This window comes from Bufo bufo, chromosome 3 (assembly GCF_905171765.1).
Source record: "Bufo bufo chromosome 3, aBufBuf1.1, whole genome shotgun sequence".
NCBI lineage: Eukaryota > Metazoa > Chordata > Amphibia > Anura > Bufonidae > Bufo > Bufo bufo.
In genome coordinates, this window is record NC_053391.1 from 160,702,989 (window position 1) to 160,722,511 (window position 19,523).

General features: G+C 41.3%; 1 protein-coding gene across 2 annotated transcripts in view; it reads right to left on the minus strand.

The window, feature by feature from the left end:
• The window catches only part of LOC120994877 (arylsulfatase H-like), a 53,895-nt gene that overhangs the window by 10,965 nt on the left and 23,407 nt on the right, over positions 1 to 19,523 (minus strand). For both annotated transcript variants that reach the window (XM_040423748.1, XM_040423749.1), the window contains 5 exons: positions 18,346 to 18,468; positions 15,785 to 16,208; positions 15,125 to 15,261; positions 3,187 to 3,318; positions 2,242 to 2,404 (listed from right to left, as the gene is read on the minus strand). In XM_040423748.1, coding sequence (XP_040279682.1) covers positions 2,242 to 2,404; positions 3,187 to 3,318; positions 15,125 to 15,261; positions 15,785 to 16,208; positions 18,346 to 18,468 — 979 coding nt within the window. The remainder of the gene's footprint in view (positions 1 to 2,241; positions 2,405 to 3,186; positions 3,319 to 15,124; positions 15,262 to 15,784; positions 16,209 to 18,345; positions 18,469 to 19,523) is intronic.

A 19,523-nucleotide genomic window follows, 5' to 3' on the forward strand; every position in this document is an offset into this window, starting at 1 on the left:
GTGGCTACATCTCTCTGGAGAACAAAAGGATCTGGCAAAAATTCATTTGACCTGATCCTTGTCTCACCTGTCATCGTCTGTCAGGGGCGTATTGGGAGCTCCTCACACACATATGTGTGTCGGCTGAACTATTCTCAGTGGGTTTGACTGACAAAAGACTATTGTGTATTGCCAGCTTAAGTGGCTTTTAAATAAACCCCTAGCCACTCAGCAGGACCCATCAGAGAAGCATACCTTTCTTACTTGCTCAACTATTCTTGGTTCCAGCATTGTAGGTATACTACTGTCTTCCCTGTACTTCGGTTCCCACATATAAACTTCCAACATGGACGGGGTATGTGTGTATAATCTGTGCTGCTGCAGCCAATGACTGACCACAACGGTGACATTGACATACAGCTTGAGAAAGTGTTACTGCTGCAGTCAGTCATTGACTGTAGCGGTACATGTGACCCATGTCTATGCAGGAAGATTACATGTGGAGATTGATGCATAGTGAGAACAGTAGTGGACCCACAAAGCAGGTAAGTATGTTTCCCTTCACAGGTCCTGCTAGTTGAGGAGGTTATTTAAAACCCACTTAAAGGTTGGACAACTGTCAGAACAGTCTACTGGATAAGGTTACTGAAGATCATACATAGATAGCCTAAAGAAAAAATAAAAAGAGTTTCTAAACATATAAAAAATAACCAACTTTCTATAATAAAAATACAAGAGAAATGTTATCAAAGCTGGTGTAAAAGAAGACCAATCAGATTTCACCTTAAATTTTGTCCTTTGAAAAGTTAAAGGTGGAGTCTGATTCGTTGTTATGGACAACTAAAAGCAAGTTTTCCTTTACACCAGTTTTGCTGAATCTCCCCCACAGTCTATGGGATCCGGCAGTGGACGTCAATATCCGGCAATGCCGGATATGGGGAACATTCTACTGCATATGGTTACCGCAGATGTGAGCCTACCCTTTCACAAATTTTAAATCACCCACTTTTCTAATATTAAAAATAAATAAGCAATAAAAACAATAAACATCATTAGTATTGCCACATCCCAAAACACCATTACTATTAAAATATTAAAATATTTATCTCATATGGTGAACAGGGGGAAAAAAAATCTAAATGGGCTGATTGTTTTAGCTATTTCACCTCCCCAAAAAATAAATAGTGCTCACAAAGTCATACACACTCCAAAATGGTATCAATGAAAACTTCAGATCACCCCGCAAAAAGTGAGCCTTCACATATCCCTGTAGATGTAGGCAGAAAAAAGTTATCGGGTCAGAACATGGCAATGCAAACACAAAACCAAAGTTCCAAAGTAAAAAAATTTTTTAAAAAGTATTATAACAAGAAAAACTATAAAAATGTGGTATCTCTGGAATTGTACTAATCTGGAGAATGGAAGTAACAGGTAATTTTTACTGCATAGGGAACTTAGTAAAAACGAAAGCCATAAAACTTTGGCAGCATTGTTCCTGCTTCTACATTGTATGAAATATGAAATATTGCTATTAGAAAGTATAACTTGCTCCACAAAAAACAAGTGATAATACAGCTATGTGAATAGAAAAATAAAAAAGGTTTGGCCCTGGGAAGACAAGGAGTAAAAAATTAAACACAGAAAATCACTCGATTTTAAAAGGGTTAAAGCCAGAAAATTAAATCTATGCCTGAAATGACCAGGTGTAGAACCACTAAGTGGCTAGATACTGTAAGGGGTTAAATGACCAGGATTGTAGTTAACAGGGTTTTTCAACCCCTATAATTCCCCTCCCCCCAATGCCAGGGCACTTCATATAGGGTATACTTACCCTGCTCCCCGACACCCGTGTTGCTCCTGGTCCCCGCACGGTTGCCACTACATCTCCCCGTTGTGCAGATCAAAACACACGGCTCGTCCCCATCGCTGTTTGCTATTGGCTGCCCCCCCATTAGTTCTGGAAGGTATTGCATAACACTGACATAATGCTGTCAGTGTTATCCAATACATTCCATAGAATTATAAATCAATATAATGCTATGCGACCCCGTCAGTGCTGGGAGGTCAGGACAGGAGCTGCTGCATACTCACGCTGCAAGTCCGATGAATGGAACTCACTTGTCTGAAAAGGGCCATGATAGACATTTGTACATAATCTCAAAGAACCTGTTGGAACCAGTGGACTAAAACGCATACACCTGATGACATATAATTTGTCACAATGAACCCTCACTTCACAGACACTAGATTACGTTTTATTACCTGTCTTGTGGTGGTGTGCCTCCTCCAAGCTTAGCTATTGTCGTATAAATATCCATGAGACTTGTTGGTTTATCAACAACAGTATTTGCAGGAAGAACACCTGGCCAACGAAGGATTCCTGGCACTCGTATCCCACCTTCCAGTCCTCCCATACCTTTACCACCTATGATGTGTACAGACCAGAGGAATATGTATGCACAGTTGGATAATTAGACAAGCGGCATGTAAGCAGAAGCCCTTTTAGAGGTCAAAAGTATAGAATAGAGCAGAGGTGCCCACCTTTTTTGAACAAGTGTATGAACAAACAAGGCAAAGACAAATTGTAAATTATATTATGTAGCGCTACAGTATAAGTTGTTCTGTACATTTAGAAGAGGAGCCCATTAGTCATAGATACCTCCATAAAGGTGACAAAAGGACTTGTTTGTGTTCTACTCTACACCATTTAATTGTCTCTTGGGCCAATTCCCCATACACTGTCTGTCTGCTAACTGTGATAACTGCAAAATATGTTAGGGGTGGTACCTCCTCCTATTGTTAGAACAGGGACCCCCCCCCTCCCCCTTCGTTTAGCCCAGAGGTAAGACTATAGAAGTATTCTGAATGGAGCAATAGTTGAGCAGACACCTTATCACTCCATTCAAAGTCTAATGCACTGACAGAAACAGTCAGTCAAGAGCTGTGCTCGACTGTTGTGCTGAGCACCATCGACCTTCACTGACAATCACTTCTAGCCACTGTGTTAATGGAAATGCTTCAGGAAATCAGTGGTTGTTCCAGTGGTTTGATATCCACCAACCTAAGATTTATCATCTACAGTCTCCAGTAGATACATGACAAATATTTTCAGGCTCAAGTGCCCCTTTAAAGACACAGGTCTAAATGTGAATGTTAGCAAAGACAATGATCAATGTATATAAAACATTATCATCTGGTGTTCCTTACCTCTATAAATTCCATTGCTACCCCTCAGTTCAGGACTTGCCTCCATTCCTTCCAAGTATGCACCATGGTCAGATGCGAAGTAAGTTAGTATGTTGCTTAAACCTTCTTGATCAACTGACTCAAGAATTTGCCCTGTAATGTAAATGAAAATAAAACTGGTAGTGTGCTTGACTGCTCCTTCATTCCAAGTTCTCAACATCAAGGACATGCGAAGGGACGGGGGATTCAAAACATCTGTTCTTGAGATTGGTGGGAGTCCTAGCAGTGGGGCCCCCTAATATCAAACACTTATCACCAATCATTTGGATGGATAATAAATGTCCCATGTAAGAAACCCCTTCAGTATGCAACATCACCAAAGATACCTATTAGCAACACATTTGTGACCAATAGACTCTAGGACATTTACTTCTGACCTAATAAGTAACTCTGTTTAGACCATCGAGTTATACTTATTGGGGCATATTTGTCAACAGGGGCGTAACTACCATAGCGGCAGACCATGCGTTTGCTATGGTGCCCAGGGCAAGAGGGGGCCCAGTCTTAGTTGGGATTATCTCCTCTTCTACTGGAGGTGAAACCATGGTCAGGACTCTACCCTCTAAATCTAAAGGAATCACTTTTAGCAGATAAGGCAGTGGAATAATCGCCCAAGGGTCATTGAAAAGGGTTTAGGCAGAAACCCTTCTGTCCTGTGTGTGGGGGCTGTTTGATCCTTGCTATGGGGCCCTTACTTCTCTATGTACGCCACCGTTTGTCATTTGTCAATGAATATTACTGAGGACAAAGGCCTAAAACATAACTTTTAATAGGTATAAAGATAAAAAAGACTCAAAATAAGGTCACGATAACTATCACTATTCCACCAGGAATGATGTCTCCTATCATATTGGTCATCTTTAATTTTGTGTCTGTAATGATGCATGTGGTTCTCTTATGAACCTTCTTTGCATAGGAAGGGGAAACGCATTGGGACTTGGGACTTTGTCACCCCTACTCACCTGATAGGGTTTTGTAAGGGCATATTAGGATTAGGAACGGGGACAGAGTGCACTTATGATTAATGTGCATCTCTGGGCTAAGACTATATAAGGGAAAATTTAGGGAGAGTATCCCCTAAGGCATTGTCCCATGGTCTCAGCCCCCCACTCACTGTGAATTTAGAGTCATTACTGGTGGCCATATCAATATAATAACTGTAGTGACAGTGTTGCACTTTGATAGTTATCGTGACCTTATTTTGAGTCTTTTTTTTATCTTTATACCAATTAAAAGTTAAGTTTTAGGCCTTTGCCATCAGTGATATTTGTTCATATTAGCATGGCCTCTATTTAAGCACCATTACACTCAGTGATATTCATATTTGTCAATGCTTTCATGCCACAAAACGTATGAAAAAGTCACAAATTATGGCACACGTCATATTTGCACAATAATTGCAACTTTTTCCACTTTTAGAAAGTGGCAAGAAAAGTGGATGGGGCATAACAGCAGGGTGAAGCCTCCCACAGCCAAACTGTTTTACTGTGATTTATGGGAGTGGCATAAGACTAAAATTTACGCTTGCTCCTACCCGGCATAAATTTCAGGTTCTGGCATATGAGCAGCCAGATGATATACTAAATCTATTAAGACACCTATGTGAATTAAGAGCATCTTTATCCAGCAGGCTTTTTTCTAAGACAGGCTTATGACATGAGTCTTATACCCTCACCCTACCAGCTCATATATATGGTAATCCTTTCTCATCTCCCCTATTATTGTACTCCATACTTGTCATTGATATTGTTCATGTTTTTATGTACCCTATACAATTTATATGATTTAAGAAGGATATCCATACATTATAATTTTTCTTTTTCAGGTACATACTGTACAATAAATTTGCTCAACATAAAATATTAGATAGTATAGCATGCATGTGTATCTAATGGAGAGTGAGGAGAAAACTACTGCCATCTCTGGCAATGGTTTTTCTGGGAAGGTCAAAAGAATTGGGCATCTGACATTCATTCCACCGTGACTGATCCTCATCTGCCCACACATCAGCAATCGGGGAGGCCACATACACATTAGATGGTCTGCCGAACGTGCCAAAATCAGTGGGTTTTGCTGACATACTGTAGATCTAATAAGTGTGGTCAGCTTAAAGTCTCCAAAAAAGACACAGTGAAGATATACAGTATGTCCTTAAGATGCTAATGATGGGGAATAAGTATGAGCAAACCAGTTCACTCTGAACCGGGTTTGGTCTGAACTATGCTATTTTTTGTACATCAGATGAACCTGAATATTTTCAGGTTTGTTTCAAACGAATCCACTAAAACAGCACGTAGCACCATTTTAGTGCACATGTCAGTGAGAAAAAAGCACTAGGGAGGAAGAAGAATAGTTTTACATGACTCTGAAAGGAAGTGTGGGGGAGGCATACCCTGATTTGCTCCCAAGCTGACAGACAGCCTGATTGTCACGAGTTGGAGGTCCCAGGAGAGACCATCGCGTCGTCAAGCAATAAACAAACGGAAATCAGGTACAGACACATAAGAGTTTATTGCACAAACAAAAAACAGGGAAGGCAGCACAGACAAAACATGAGCTCTATGTACCGTCAGCACAGTGGGAGAAAACCCCCACTGCGCCACTGTCTAGTAATACTCCAGAGGGGCGTGACTAAGCAACTCCTGGTATTCACTAGGGCCCCAGATGGTTGGGTTAGACTTTGCAGCAGGAAGTTGCCAGGGTCCACTCTGGAGCGTGAACTAGACAGTGACAGCAGGAACGAATGGACAACAGGTACCAGAAGGTATCGACGGCACATAGGCATACATAACAGACAGGCAAATACAAACAGGGCAACTAATAACACAAGCAGGAGTACATAGCAAGGAAACAGGAGTGACAATGAGCAGAGAAGGACTAGCTCCACCAGTGGTATACTGAGTGGCCTTGCGCATAGCACTCTGCAGCTAGGCGCGCTGCAGCAAGGGCTTGCTGAACAGAGACATATAAATACACACAAGGTCACAGCCAGAGGTAATGACTGTGACACTCCCACCCCTCAAAGCCCCCCCCTCTCCCCCCCAAACAGAAAACGGGAGGAAGTGGGGCAACAAACCAAACAGAACCAGGCAAGGGGACAGAAATCAAAGGGGTGACGAGGTACATAGGCAGGAACACACACACGATGACCGCAACCAGCCCAACCCCTGAAAACCAGCCTACATGGAGGGTCCGCAGCCAGTACGCCAGGGGAAGATAGCCAGCTAACACGGCATACACGTCAAGTGAACCGCACCAAGAAGTTACCTCCCCCTCCACTCTCCCTCCGGAGAATGACATGTCTGCCAAGAACTGATTGGCCAGACATGCAGACACCCCCTTCCGGAGGATTGGGACCAGGAACAGGAACCAGACAGGAATACAAAGAAAATCAGAATCAAAGGGGTACAGAGGTACACAAGCAGAACACATAAGACGACCGCAGCCAGCACGCAGCCCCTAGCAACCAGCCTACACGGTAAACGCAGCCAGTACGCCAAGAGGAATGCAGCCAGCCTACACGGCCACAAAAGTCATGATGAACTGCAGTGTGCTAACACCTCCCCCTCCACTCTCCCTCCAGAGAATAGCATGTCTGCCAAGAACTGATTGGTCAGACATGCTGACACCCCCTTCCGGAGGCCAGGACCAGAAGCAGATACCTGCGCCAATAAAGGAAAACAAGGCCGTAGGCAGAACTGCAAGCTAAAAGGCTAAACCGGACGTCGCCCCTCGTAACCAGCATACACGGAAAACACCGCAGCCAGTACACCAAGGCAACCAAATCCGATACCTAAAGGCAGCATAAAGAGGGAAATACAGAATGCACACACACCACAGATAAGCAGAAAACAGAACAAAAAAAACTCTATGAAAGTTGACTTGTTCATTCTGTCACGAGTTGGAGGTCCCAGGAGAGACCACCGCGTCGTCAAGCAATAAACAAACGGAAATCAGGTACAGACACATAAGAGTTTATTGCACAAACAAAAACCAGTGAAGGCAGCACAGACAAAACATGAGCTCTATGTACCATCAGCACAGTGGGAGAAAACCCCCACTGCGCCACTGTCTAGTAATACTCCAGAGGGGCGTGACTAAGCAACTCCTGGTATTCACTAGGGCCCCAGATGGTAGGGTTAGACTTTGCAGCAGGAAGTTGCCAGATAGTGACAGCAGAAACGAATGGACGACAGGTACCAGAAGGTACCGACGGCACATAGGCATACATAACAGACAGGCAAATACAAACAGGCAACTAATAACACAAGCAGGAGTACATAGCAAGGAAACAGGAGTGACAATGAGCAGAGAAGGACTAGCTCCACCAGTGGTATACTGAGTGGCTTTGCGCATAGCACTCTGCAGCTAGGCGCGCTGCAGCAAGGGCTTGCTGAACAGAGACATATGAATACACACAAGGTAACTAAAAATACAAGCAGGAGTTCACGCAAGGGAGCAGGAGTGGCAATGAGCAGAGAAGGACTTGCTCCACCAGTAGTAAACTGCATGGCCTTGCGCATGCCACTCTGCTGCAAAGAAAGGTGCAGCAAGGACTTGCTGAACAGAGACATGAATACACACAAGGTAACTAAAACATAACTGGCAGAACGGATAACAGAAACACAGGAAAGAGGACGGGAACTAACAAGTAGGAAACCCACAGAGCACAGACAGACAGACACGGATCCCATGGGTCAGCAGCATGGTAGAGTGAGTACAAACAGGAGCCGGACAAGACAACACACACCAGGAGAGCTGACACAGAACTGAGGAAACCTCAGCCTTATATACAGGTTCCATGGGTGCAGCAGTGAGGCCACACCCATGGAGCAGACAGAGAGGATTAACTCCTAATAGACACACAGGGGAGTTAACCCATAAAAAACCACAAATGATACACAGGAACGGAGCTGCAGCGAGAGCATAGACAGAAGGTCACAGCCAGAGGTAATGACTGTGACACTGATGAGTCAATCAGTGCTGCTTCCGGCAGGAACGTGCCCTAGCAGAATGAGCAGAATGCCATTCTGTGCTGGGCTGTGATTGAGGATGGTTAGGTCTTACAACATCTGCCAGAAAAAAATCTTGAGAAGACAGGGTGAGTTAAAGATCAATCAGGGACAGTCCGAAATCAATCAAGATTGTATTCTATTGCCAGGGAGAGTGAAGAAAAAGGCTAGGATTACAAAAAAGAAGAAGAATTGTGTGTGTACAATTAAAGACAGACAGGTAAGATGACAGCCACGGAGGAAGAAGTGAGTTGCTGAGGCTGGTTATGCCTCCTAAGAGATCTGCAGCTGCTACAATCCTCAAAAGCAGCTACCTGTTTTTTCCCCACATTTTTACAGAAATCCTTTTTTTGGGGGGATGGGGTGGAATATGCAAAAACTATACCAATGGCTGTTCTACCATCAATCTAGCATAGCATATACAATACTAGTGAGAACTCTATGTCAGGTGTAGAAAGGCACAAGGGACCATCAAAGATGGAAGATATGTGTCACCGAGGTTCCTGGCCTCGGTGAAGTAGGAGCCAGTAGTGCATATGTCTGCAGCAGTTGCTGATGGACACTTTGGTAGCTAGCATAGCTGTGAAAAGCTAATCCGGGGCGGCTCTTATTGGGAGTAGCCATAGTGCTGGGCGGGTGGCTACTCCCCACGGTCCAGGCAAGGTTTTGATGGGCTTACAAAAAGTCAGCCAGCAGGGTCAGGGGTGTGTGACTACCTGGCTGATCGTGGAGCTCTGTGTAGCTGTGTGTTTTTGGAGCCGAGTGAAAACTGGAGGGTCTCTGCCGAGAGACAAAGGACAAAGCAAGGTCCCTATCCACTCCGTGGGTAGTGCAGTACTGTGCCCTAAAACTTCTGTGATTTGTTCAGATTTGAGACTGAATTGTTTTTCTTTAAGTGTCGGCTGAAGTAAGCTGATCACTGCCGCCTGTTGAATTGTGGTGTGCCAACAATAAAATACATAATTTATTACTTTGATTTCAAACCACTAAAAGGCTACTGTGTATTTATCTGAAGGCTACCATTTGGGAAATCCCTACACAGGTTACCTCACATATTTAATACAATTTATATATATTTTATTTTTTGTTTTTGTTGAAAAACTGTATACACCATTGAATGAGAACAACATATTAGGGCTAAATCCATTTATTATCTACACACAAACCCCCCTTTCCCCTCCCCACACACACACACAGTTCTTTTCCATTTTTTTTTGGAGGGGGGAGTTATTGAATGTTATTAAACCAGCATACAGTATAGGTGATTAGTACACCAATACACACTGGGGTAACAATTTACCTGTGAGTGTTAACGTGATATTAAGGGTCAGGCCTCAATCATTAATTTCTGTATATTCAGTTTCCACACAGTTGAAATTCTCAATTTTTTGGGGACTTGTTCAATTTAATGAAACCAGTATATATATATATATATATATATATATATATATACATATATTTACTACAGCAATACACAAGAAAATGAGGCTTGGCCCTTAATCATCCGTTAACATTCATTTAATTCTCCACAAGTTTGAAATGTTATTATTGGGGGACCTGTTCAATTTAATTAAACCAGGATATAGTGGTATCAGTTGTACACCAAACTACCTTTCTGTGAGTAATAACAATAAACTGGTTGTCATGCCTCAATCGTCTGTTTCTGTGAATTCCATTTCTACACGGTTGTAATTTTTTTTTTTTGGGGGGGGTATTGTTTAATTTAATTATTCTGATTAAACCAGCATATACAGTCAGGTCCATAAATATTGGGACATCAACACAATTCTAACATGTTTGGCTCTATACACCACCACAATGGATTTGAAAATGAAACGAACAAGATGTGCTTTAACTGCAGACTGTCAGCTTTAATTTGAGGGTATTTACATCCAAATAAGGTGAGCGGTGTAGGAATTACAAAAGTTTGCATATGTGCCTCCCACTTGTTAAGGAACCAAAAGTAATGGGACAGAATAATAATCATAAATCAAACTTTCACTTTTTAATACTTGGTTGCAAATCCTTTGCAGTCAATCACAGCCTGAAGTCTGGAACACATAGACATCACCAGACGCTGGGTTTCATCCCTGGTGATGCTCTGCCAGGCCTCTACCGCAACTGTCTTCAGTTCCTGCTTGTTCTTGGGGCATTTTCCCTTCAGTTTTGTCTTCAGCAAGTGAAATGCATGCTCAATCGGATTCAGGTCAGGTGATTGACTTGGCCATTGCATAACATTCCACTTCTTTCCCTTAAAAAACTCTTTGGTTGCTTTTGCAGTATGCTTTGGGTCATTGTCCATCTGCACTGTGAAGCGCCGTCCAATGAGTTCCGAAGCATTTGGCTGAATGCTGATAATATTGCCCGAAACACTTCAGAATTCATCCTGCTGCTTTTGTCAGCAGTCATATCATCAATAAATACTAGAGAACCAGTTCGATTGGCAGCCATACATGCCCACGCCATGACACTACCACCACCATGCTTCACTGATGAGGTGGTATGCTTAGGATCATGAGCAGTTCCTTTCCTTCTCCATACTCTTCTCTTCCCATCACTCTTGTACAAGTTGATCTTGGTCTCATCTGTCCATAGAATGTTGTTCAAGAACTGTGAAGGCTTTTTTAGATGTTGTTTGGCAAACTCTACTCTGGCCTTCCTGTTTTTGAGGCTCACCAATGGTTTACATCTTGTGGTGAACCCTCTGTATTCACTCTGGTAAAATCTTCTCTTGATTGTTGACTTTGACACACATACACCTACCTCCTGGAGAGTGTTCTTGATCTGGCCAACTGTTGTGAAGGGGGTTTTTTTCACAAGGGAAAGAATTCTTCGGTCATCCACCACAGTTGTTTTCCATGGTCTTCCGGGTCTTTTGGTGTTGCTGAGCTCACCGGTGGGTTCCTTCTTTATAAGAATGTTACAAATAGTTGTTTTGGCCATGCCTAATGTTTTTGCTATCTCTCTGATGGGTTTGTTTTATTTTTTCAGCCTAATGATGGCTTGCTTCACTGATAATGACAGCTCTTTGGATCTCATCTTGAGAGTTGACAGCAACAGACTCCAAATGCAAATAGCACACTTGAAATGAACTCTGGACCTTTTATCTGCTCATTGTAATTGGGATAATAAGGGAATAACACACACCTGGCCATGGAACAGCTGAGAAGCCAATTGTTCCATTACTTTTGGTCCCTTAACAAGTGGGAGGCACATATGCAAACTGTTGTAATTCCTACACCGTTCACCTGATTTGGATGTAAATACCCTCAAATTAAAGCTGACAGTCTGCAGTTAAAGCACGTCTTGTTTGTTTCATTTCAAATTTAAGAATTGTGTTGATGTCCCAATATTTATGGACATGACTGTATATGTGATTACTGTAGAAATACACAGGGTAGGGCAGAAATCTATTTGTGTATATTAATGAGAAATTGAGCGTTGTGCCTCAATGGTCCGTTTCTGTGAATTCCATTTAAACATGCTTGGAATAATAATTATAAGTTTTTTTTTGGGGGGGGGGGATTTAAATTTAATTAAACCAGCATATAAGTGATCAGGACACTAATATACAGGCTAGGGTAACAATTTACCAATGAGTGTTAAATTGACATTAAGGGTTAGGCCTAATTCTGCTGTTTCCGTATATTCAGTTTTCACATGGTTGGAATTATATATTTTTTGGGGCATTGTTCAATTTAATTAAACCAGCATATACTGTATATGTGATTACTACAGCAATACACAGGCTAGGGCAGCAATCTATCTGTAAGTGTTAACATAAAATTAAGAATGAGGCTTGGACTGTAAGGCTACTTTCACACTAGCGTTAATATTTTTCGGTATTGATATCCGTCATAGGGTCTCAATACAAAACAAATATGCTTCCGTTTTGTCCCCATTCATTGTCAATGGGGACAAAATGTAACTGAACAGAACGGAATGCTCCAAAATGCATTCCGTTCCGTTCTCATACCGGAGATCAAACCGCAGCATGCTGCGGTATGCTTTCCATCCTGTGATGCGGAGCAAGATGGATCCGTCATGACCCACAATGCAAATCAATGGGGACGGATCCGTTTTCTCTCACAGAATCTCACACAAAAATGGATCCGTCTCCCATTGATTGACTTTCAATGGAGTTCATGACGGATCCGTCTTGGGTATGTTAAAGATAATACAACCGGATCCAATCATAACGGATGCAGATGGTTGTATTATCAGTAACGGAAGCGTTTTTGCTGAACCCTGCCAGATCCAGCAAAAACTCTACTGTGAAAGTAGTCTAATCATGCTTTATTGCTTCATTTATTTCTCTACATGGTTGAAGTTTTATATTTTTTGGGGCTTCTACCATCATGTTCTGTATGGCTGCTGCAGTCGTTTCCATCATGCCACCGACACCATCATGCTACTGCTGCTACCTGCCTACTATTTCTTCCTTAAGGCTGCTGCTGCCTCTATCTTGCTGCTCCTCATAGTTAATCCCCTACTGCCACCACCATTAACACAAAGCATCTGCCATCACTATCACTACTGCTACTACTACTACTATTGCTACTACTACCCATAGACCGCCTTGTATGTTTGATACAATGCTGCTCCTGCTGCCGCTACTATTGCTCCCATGTGCCACAATATCCGTATGGTACCATTTTCACATTGCACTGCTGTTGCTCACAATTAAAAGAGATTTTTTTTTTTGGCTCGTTCACAAAGAGCCACTTTTTCTTCTGACAATCAACACTTGCATGTGTCTTGTGGGCAGGCATTCTAACCCTGTCAAGGCATAATTTTTGGACGCATAGTCCCCCAAACCACCTATAACACTGTGTGTGTTTAAACATCATCTGCGTATAAGGGACAAGTTTTGGAAGCTTGGAGTAGGACAATGCATAACACATTTGCCTTCTCGGTGTTATATTAAACACGCTGTATGTTAATGCCATCACATGTGCGTTTACTCATAGCTTTGTATGCCACATATATAATATGTATGTTACTATTGCTGTCATTCCATGTCAGAGCTTGAGAGGCCTAGGAGGCTATAGGGGTTATATACCAACTTTCAGGGCAATTGGAGCACTTTGGTTCTACCTAAACCGATTTGGGTCTCGAGTGGTTCGCACTTCCCTGGTGAAAAAGAAAACATTGCTGTCGGAAGAAATTATGCATAATGAGGAAATAAGATTGATAACTAGAAAAGCTACAATTTCTGGGGAAATTGTGTGAAGTGTTCTTGCCCCCACAGTAGTCTACAACTGGAGTGGGCGGAGTAACTGGGTGGAGTGGCTTGAGTAACTGTTGTGTGGTTGAAGTGGCTGGAGTAACTGTGGAAAGGTTGGACTGGGCAGAGTAACTTTATGGAGTGGGCAGAGTAACTGTGTGGAGTGTTTGGAGTGAGTAAAGATAGTAAACATTACACTGACCAATTGATTGATCACATTTAAAAAGTGCACATGGCAAGCTTGATAGAGTGAGAAATGGATTTCAACTTTTATTTATTCATATAGCGCATTTAATTGCAATGTTGTTGCCCAAAGGGCTTCACAGTTACATTAAAACATACATTTATAAAAACATTAGCAGCCGATTTGTGTAGGTTGGCTTGAAAATGAGGGAGTGGTGGCAGTTTAGAAATCATGTCCTGATTTTTCAGCTCACACTCTAGCTTTTGTCACTCTGCTGGCTGCTCACACAACGGGGTTCCTATGGCAACTCACTCCACAGCAAGGACAGAGAAGAGCGGTTAAAACAAACTGCTCCAACTTGCTCACTTCACTGGCAGTTGCCATCTTCAAACGGTTGTAGTTTAAAAATTATAAATCCTACAGCGAAGAGCTTTATATTGTGAGAATCACAATGCATAGTATGTCTCTGAAATATTAAAAATAAAGGCACAGTCGCAGTTTAGAAATTGCCCTTCTAATTTGAGGTGGCTAGAGTGGAGTTTCAATGAATGTCAATGGGCGGAGTGAGTTGCAAACAAATGGTCATATTGTGAAAACTATTTGGACTATGGCTTAGCCGTGGACATTTTAGTGGCAGCAGGGATAGCTGAACATTTTGATATAAGATTTGTGTAGGTAGGCTTGAAAATGAGAGAGTGGTGTCAGTTTAGAAATCATGTCCTGATTTTTCGGCTCACACTCTAGCTTTTGTCAGCTCCCACTCTAGTTTTGAACATTCCGCCAATCATTCCTATGGGACCAATTTCCCCACAAAAACGCTGATATTTTGTGAACCATTCGGTGAAACATTCCACAAATTAATAGCACACCAATCGGGAACAATCCGCATCGGTATATTACGGTTTATGTAGTGTAAAACTGTGGGAGGAGTTAGGGTGGTAAATTTGGCTATAATAATAAGAATATATATGTAAGATAACATTAAGTGGTCTTGCCATGCAAGAACACTTAATTACAATCACTTACTACATAGGAGCTTAGTAAAAAGATGCCATTTGATAATAACCAAATTTCAGGGAAATTTTTTAAGATTACCCAACCATTCAAATCCAGAATATATCAAACAATACTGCATTGCATAAGCTTACCTATTATACTAAAATGCCAATATTTGGATGATATTATTATGATACTGTCTGTGAATATATTTTCATATATATTCAGAATCATATCAATCTAAAATGAGGATACACTAAACTTCTATTCAATAAACCTCAAAAACAGTAATATACAGAATGTGCATATACAGATGTAATAGAGCACATATGCTTTATGAGACGTGTTATCTAAACTAAATGCGTTACGAAAACACCTTCGATTGCTTTTCAATGGCTTTTGTTTCAAGATAACGCGATTAGTTAAGAAATTTGAGTTAGGAGTTTGAGTGTTAACTTTGCTACATCTGTAGAAGCTTACCAATCATCCAGTCCATTTCCTCTATGTTATCTCCATATAAGTCATATTTGCTTCTTCCTCTGAACTCCTTAGTAGTATAATAAGGAGTGTGGATGTGAAGAAAAGACACAAAGAGAAGAAAAGGTCCATCTTTGTTCCTGAAACGTGATAGAAAATGTATTTATTTAGTGGTTGGTGATTTGGTGGGAAAAAAGATATACTGTATGGCTTTCACATAATTTACAGGGATGCAAAGTTTAGAGAATATTATACCAAATGTATTGATTTTGATCATGTCATAATGGGGACTGATGAATGGGGAGAGCAGTATCAATCTTAGTGGAGTTTTCTCAGTAGTAGTAAGAATATGAAGTTTTGTGCTGCCAGGTTCTCCTCTTTAATCTCTGCTTCACAGTGAGATGCTCTTTGCTTGCTGCATTAAGCTGCATACCTCTCCTCTCTGTTCTAAGTACCAGCTGTAGCATCCAACCAGAAGAGAAGACACTGTGAATTCGGAGAGCAGAGAGTGCTTTCTAGTGAGGCTCCACTCTGGGCACTAGAGGGTGCAGAATCTGGCAGAGGGAAGGGGTTATATAGACCATTAACGATTGCATCATTTTTTTAATCAGTTTTAAATATTAACCATTGTTCTTTGAACCTAAAATGCAGTGTATGTTTTACCTGTTAATAAATGCCTTGGCCTCCTTAACTATTTGTCCAGCTTTTCTTTCCAGGTCCATTGGCTGTTCAACAGTTTCAAAGTTCCTCATTAATATACAGTCCCAATATGGTATAAATGTAAAGGCAATATACCAATACGTGAAGTACAATGTGCCTGACATGGCACAGATCACAATAATTTTCCAGGGAATATTGATTAATTTCCATTTCTTGACAGCTATAAGTGTTAGTATTGTGATGAGGAATATCTGTGCATTTAACCATACATTTTTTTTAGTGTCTATACCCATCTCACTTGGCCTTGAGGCTTCACAGTCATTGATGAGTGTAAAAGGAATACCATAAAAATAATCAAAGCCATGGTTTAATGGATGGTGACAAAAATCATCCCTTGATTTACAGTTTACCCCAAGATGCCATTTACCTGTTTAACATAAAAACAGACATTTGCATGTTAATAGTAACTTACTTTCATATAATACAGAAGGACATATGTGTATAAATCATTGGCTCTTTCTCAACTTTCACAAACTACTCGTAGTTCTTTCATTAGACTTTTTTTCATTTTCTTCCATCTGTTTCCATTTATTTCATCCATCATATGACGTTTTGGTAGGATACACCTTCCTTAGACAAGGGGGCCGGGGGAGGAGTCCTCCCTAAACTTCACATGGTGGAGAGTCAGTGTAAATGGCATTACCTCAGCATTTGTGCCAAGAGTACCAATTATCTTCTGACTAAATGGATGGAATAAATAAAATGTAATTCTGATTAGAGTACTGATATGAGACATATGAGGTATAATACACTGACGAAAAATATAAACGCAACAGTTTCGGTTTTGCTCCCATTTTGCATGAGCTGAACTCAAAGATCTTTTATTGTGGGCAGTCTAAGGCACACCTGTGCAATATTCATGCTGTCTAATCAGCACCTTGATATGCCACATCTGTGAGGTGGGATGGATTATCTCGGCAAAGGAGAAGTGCTCACTAACACAGATTTAGACAGATTTATGAACAATATTTGAGAGTAATGGGTCTTTGTACATGTAGAAAATGTTTCAGATCTTTGAGTTCAGCTCATGCAAAATTGGAGCAAAACCGAAAGTGTTGCGTTTAAATTTTTGTTCCGTGTAGATGCAGTGTGTACAGAAATATGTGGTCAGTTATACATTATGGTCACTGTGTGTGAGGTAAATTAGATAGTGGTCATTGTATCTGTCTGCAGAGTTATATATGAGTGAGCAACGAGTAAAAATAGGGCATGGGTGGGGGAGCAAATGAATTGAAAAGGGGAGGAACTCCTCTTGCCATTCCAGTCTCAATGGATCAATGCAAAGCACTTTGTGAACTTCTAATCCTTGCTGTTAGGGGTTGAAGGACCTGTGATATGTCATAACAGGTCTTGGCAGATGCACTGTTCTAACCTGGGAACAACATTATTCTCTATGCAGTTCCCTTACTAGATGTACAGAACCAGTGATGACTAGGGTTGAGCGAACCCGTGGAAGTTCGGGTTCACCGGGTTCGGCCAAACTTCAGGTCAAAGTTTGGGTTCGGGACCCGAACTTGACCCGAACTTCAACCTGAACCCGCACCCCATTTAAGTCAATGGGGACCTGAACTTCACTTTATTATTTTCCGTTATAACATGGTTATAACGGAAATAATAGCATTCTTAAAACAGAATGCTAAATTAAATGTCTATTGAGGGTTAAAAAAAAAAAAAACTCACCTCATCCACTTGATCATGCAGCCGGTATCTTCTTTTCTTCAGGACCTGCAAATGGATTTGCGATGAGCGTGGTGACGTCACTGCAGGTCCTTTTGCAGGTCCTGAAGAAAAGAAGATACCAGCTGCGTGATCAAGTGGATGAGGTGAGTTTTTTTTATTTTTTAAACCCCTCAATAGACATTTTATTTAGCATTCTGTTTTAAGAATGCTATTATTTTCCGGAAAATAATAAAGTGAAGTTCAGGTCCCCATTGACTTAAATGGGGTGCGGGTTCAGGTTGAAGTTCGGGTCAAGTTCGGGTCCCGAACCCAAACTTTGACCTGAAGTTTGTCCGAACCCGGCGAACCCGAACTGCCACGGGTTCGCTCAACCTTAGTCATCACTGGTTCTGTACATCTAGTAAGGGAACTGCATAGAGAATAATGTGAAAAACTTCAGTGAAAAAGTCTGGGTTCGAGTCCGGGTACCCGAACTCGCAAAGTTCGGTATGAACTCGAACTTTGCATTTCGGGTTCGCTCAACTATAGTAATGACATCATCAAAGGTCCTTTAGCTTTCTCCACTGACGACAGGAATTTTACACTGAAGATGGACAGGAGCCAGTATTGAAGGTAATTAGGGGGCAGAGCCCATCTTCCACTGCAGGCCCCCCCTTCTCCATGGGCCCCATAGCAGCTGCGTTATTTGCTTATATGGGAGGTACACCACTAATATAAAGTAGACAGCCGGAATAGGCAACAAAATCTACAGACAACTAATTTTAGCTTAGATCTGGAAGTAGGAGATCTTAAGCTCTATAAATGCAAAATTAGCTAATGCTCACCAATGATCCCTGTAGAATAACCTTGGTCCTTTAAGATTTTGGCAAATGTTGTTTCATTTGTTGGGAGCCCACCGGATGCAGCATTCCAGAGAAGGACCCGATTTTTAGCATGGCCACTCATACCTAGACAGATTTAAAACAGACCATGGAGTAGGTAGCAGTAGTACTATGGATTTTTTCATTTTCAATACATACAATAATACTCCAAAAATGTACGTTATAAAACATAGCCTATGAATGAATTCATATTGACCTTGGTAACAGTTTTTATGTTAGGCCTTATGCACACAGAATTGTTGCAAAATACAGATACCTTCTGTATGCAATCCACATTTTTTCTCACTCACACCACTTTAAATGGCTATTCTTGTCCTCACTCCCCATTGAAATGAATGGTTCCATGTGCTATCTGCAAAAAATGCAGATCAGACAATAATGCAAAATACGGTCATGTGCATGAAGCCTTTTGTAGCAATTAGAGATGAGCGAACCAAAGTTGACGAAATGGAATTCGATCCGAATTTCAGGAAAAATTTGATTCAAACGGAATCCGAATATCCTCACGCTTCGTGGTAACGAATCACATATTTTTCTAAAATGGCTGCTGCACATGTTAAGACATGGAGCAAGGAACTCTGCGAACTCAGGAACACCCATAATGCCATGCATGCATCCAATCAGCATCCAGCCAGCCCTGTGATGTCACAGCCCTATAAATAGTCTCAGCCATCAGAGGTTACAGCCTGGGTAATAGGAACAATCCTATTACACCTTGCTGCACTGACTGGGGATTCAAATTGCCATTATACAGCTCTGTAATTCCAGCAAACCGTTCTTGTTATTGGGGTGCAAGTGCTGTTTGATACAGCCATTAACAGGGTTTATTACAAGCAAATATTTCTATATCTTATTTTCCCTTGTGCGGTGCAGTTATATGTTGAAAAGCATTTTTTGGCTTGTATTAGTGGGAAAAAAGGATTATTAGCCGTTGTGTGGTGAAGTGCTAAAATTACAGCACTTTTTGGGGTGTATTAGTGGCACAATTTTTTTTTATTTGCCATTCAGCAGTGCAGTTATATGTTCTAAAGCCCTTTTTGTCGTGTATTAGTGGCAAAAGAAAAATATATTTGCCGTTCGGCAGTGCAGTTATATGTTCTAAAGCCCTTTTTGTCATGTAT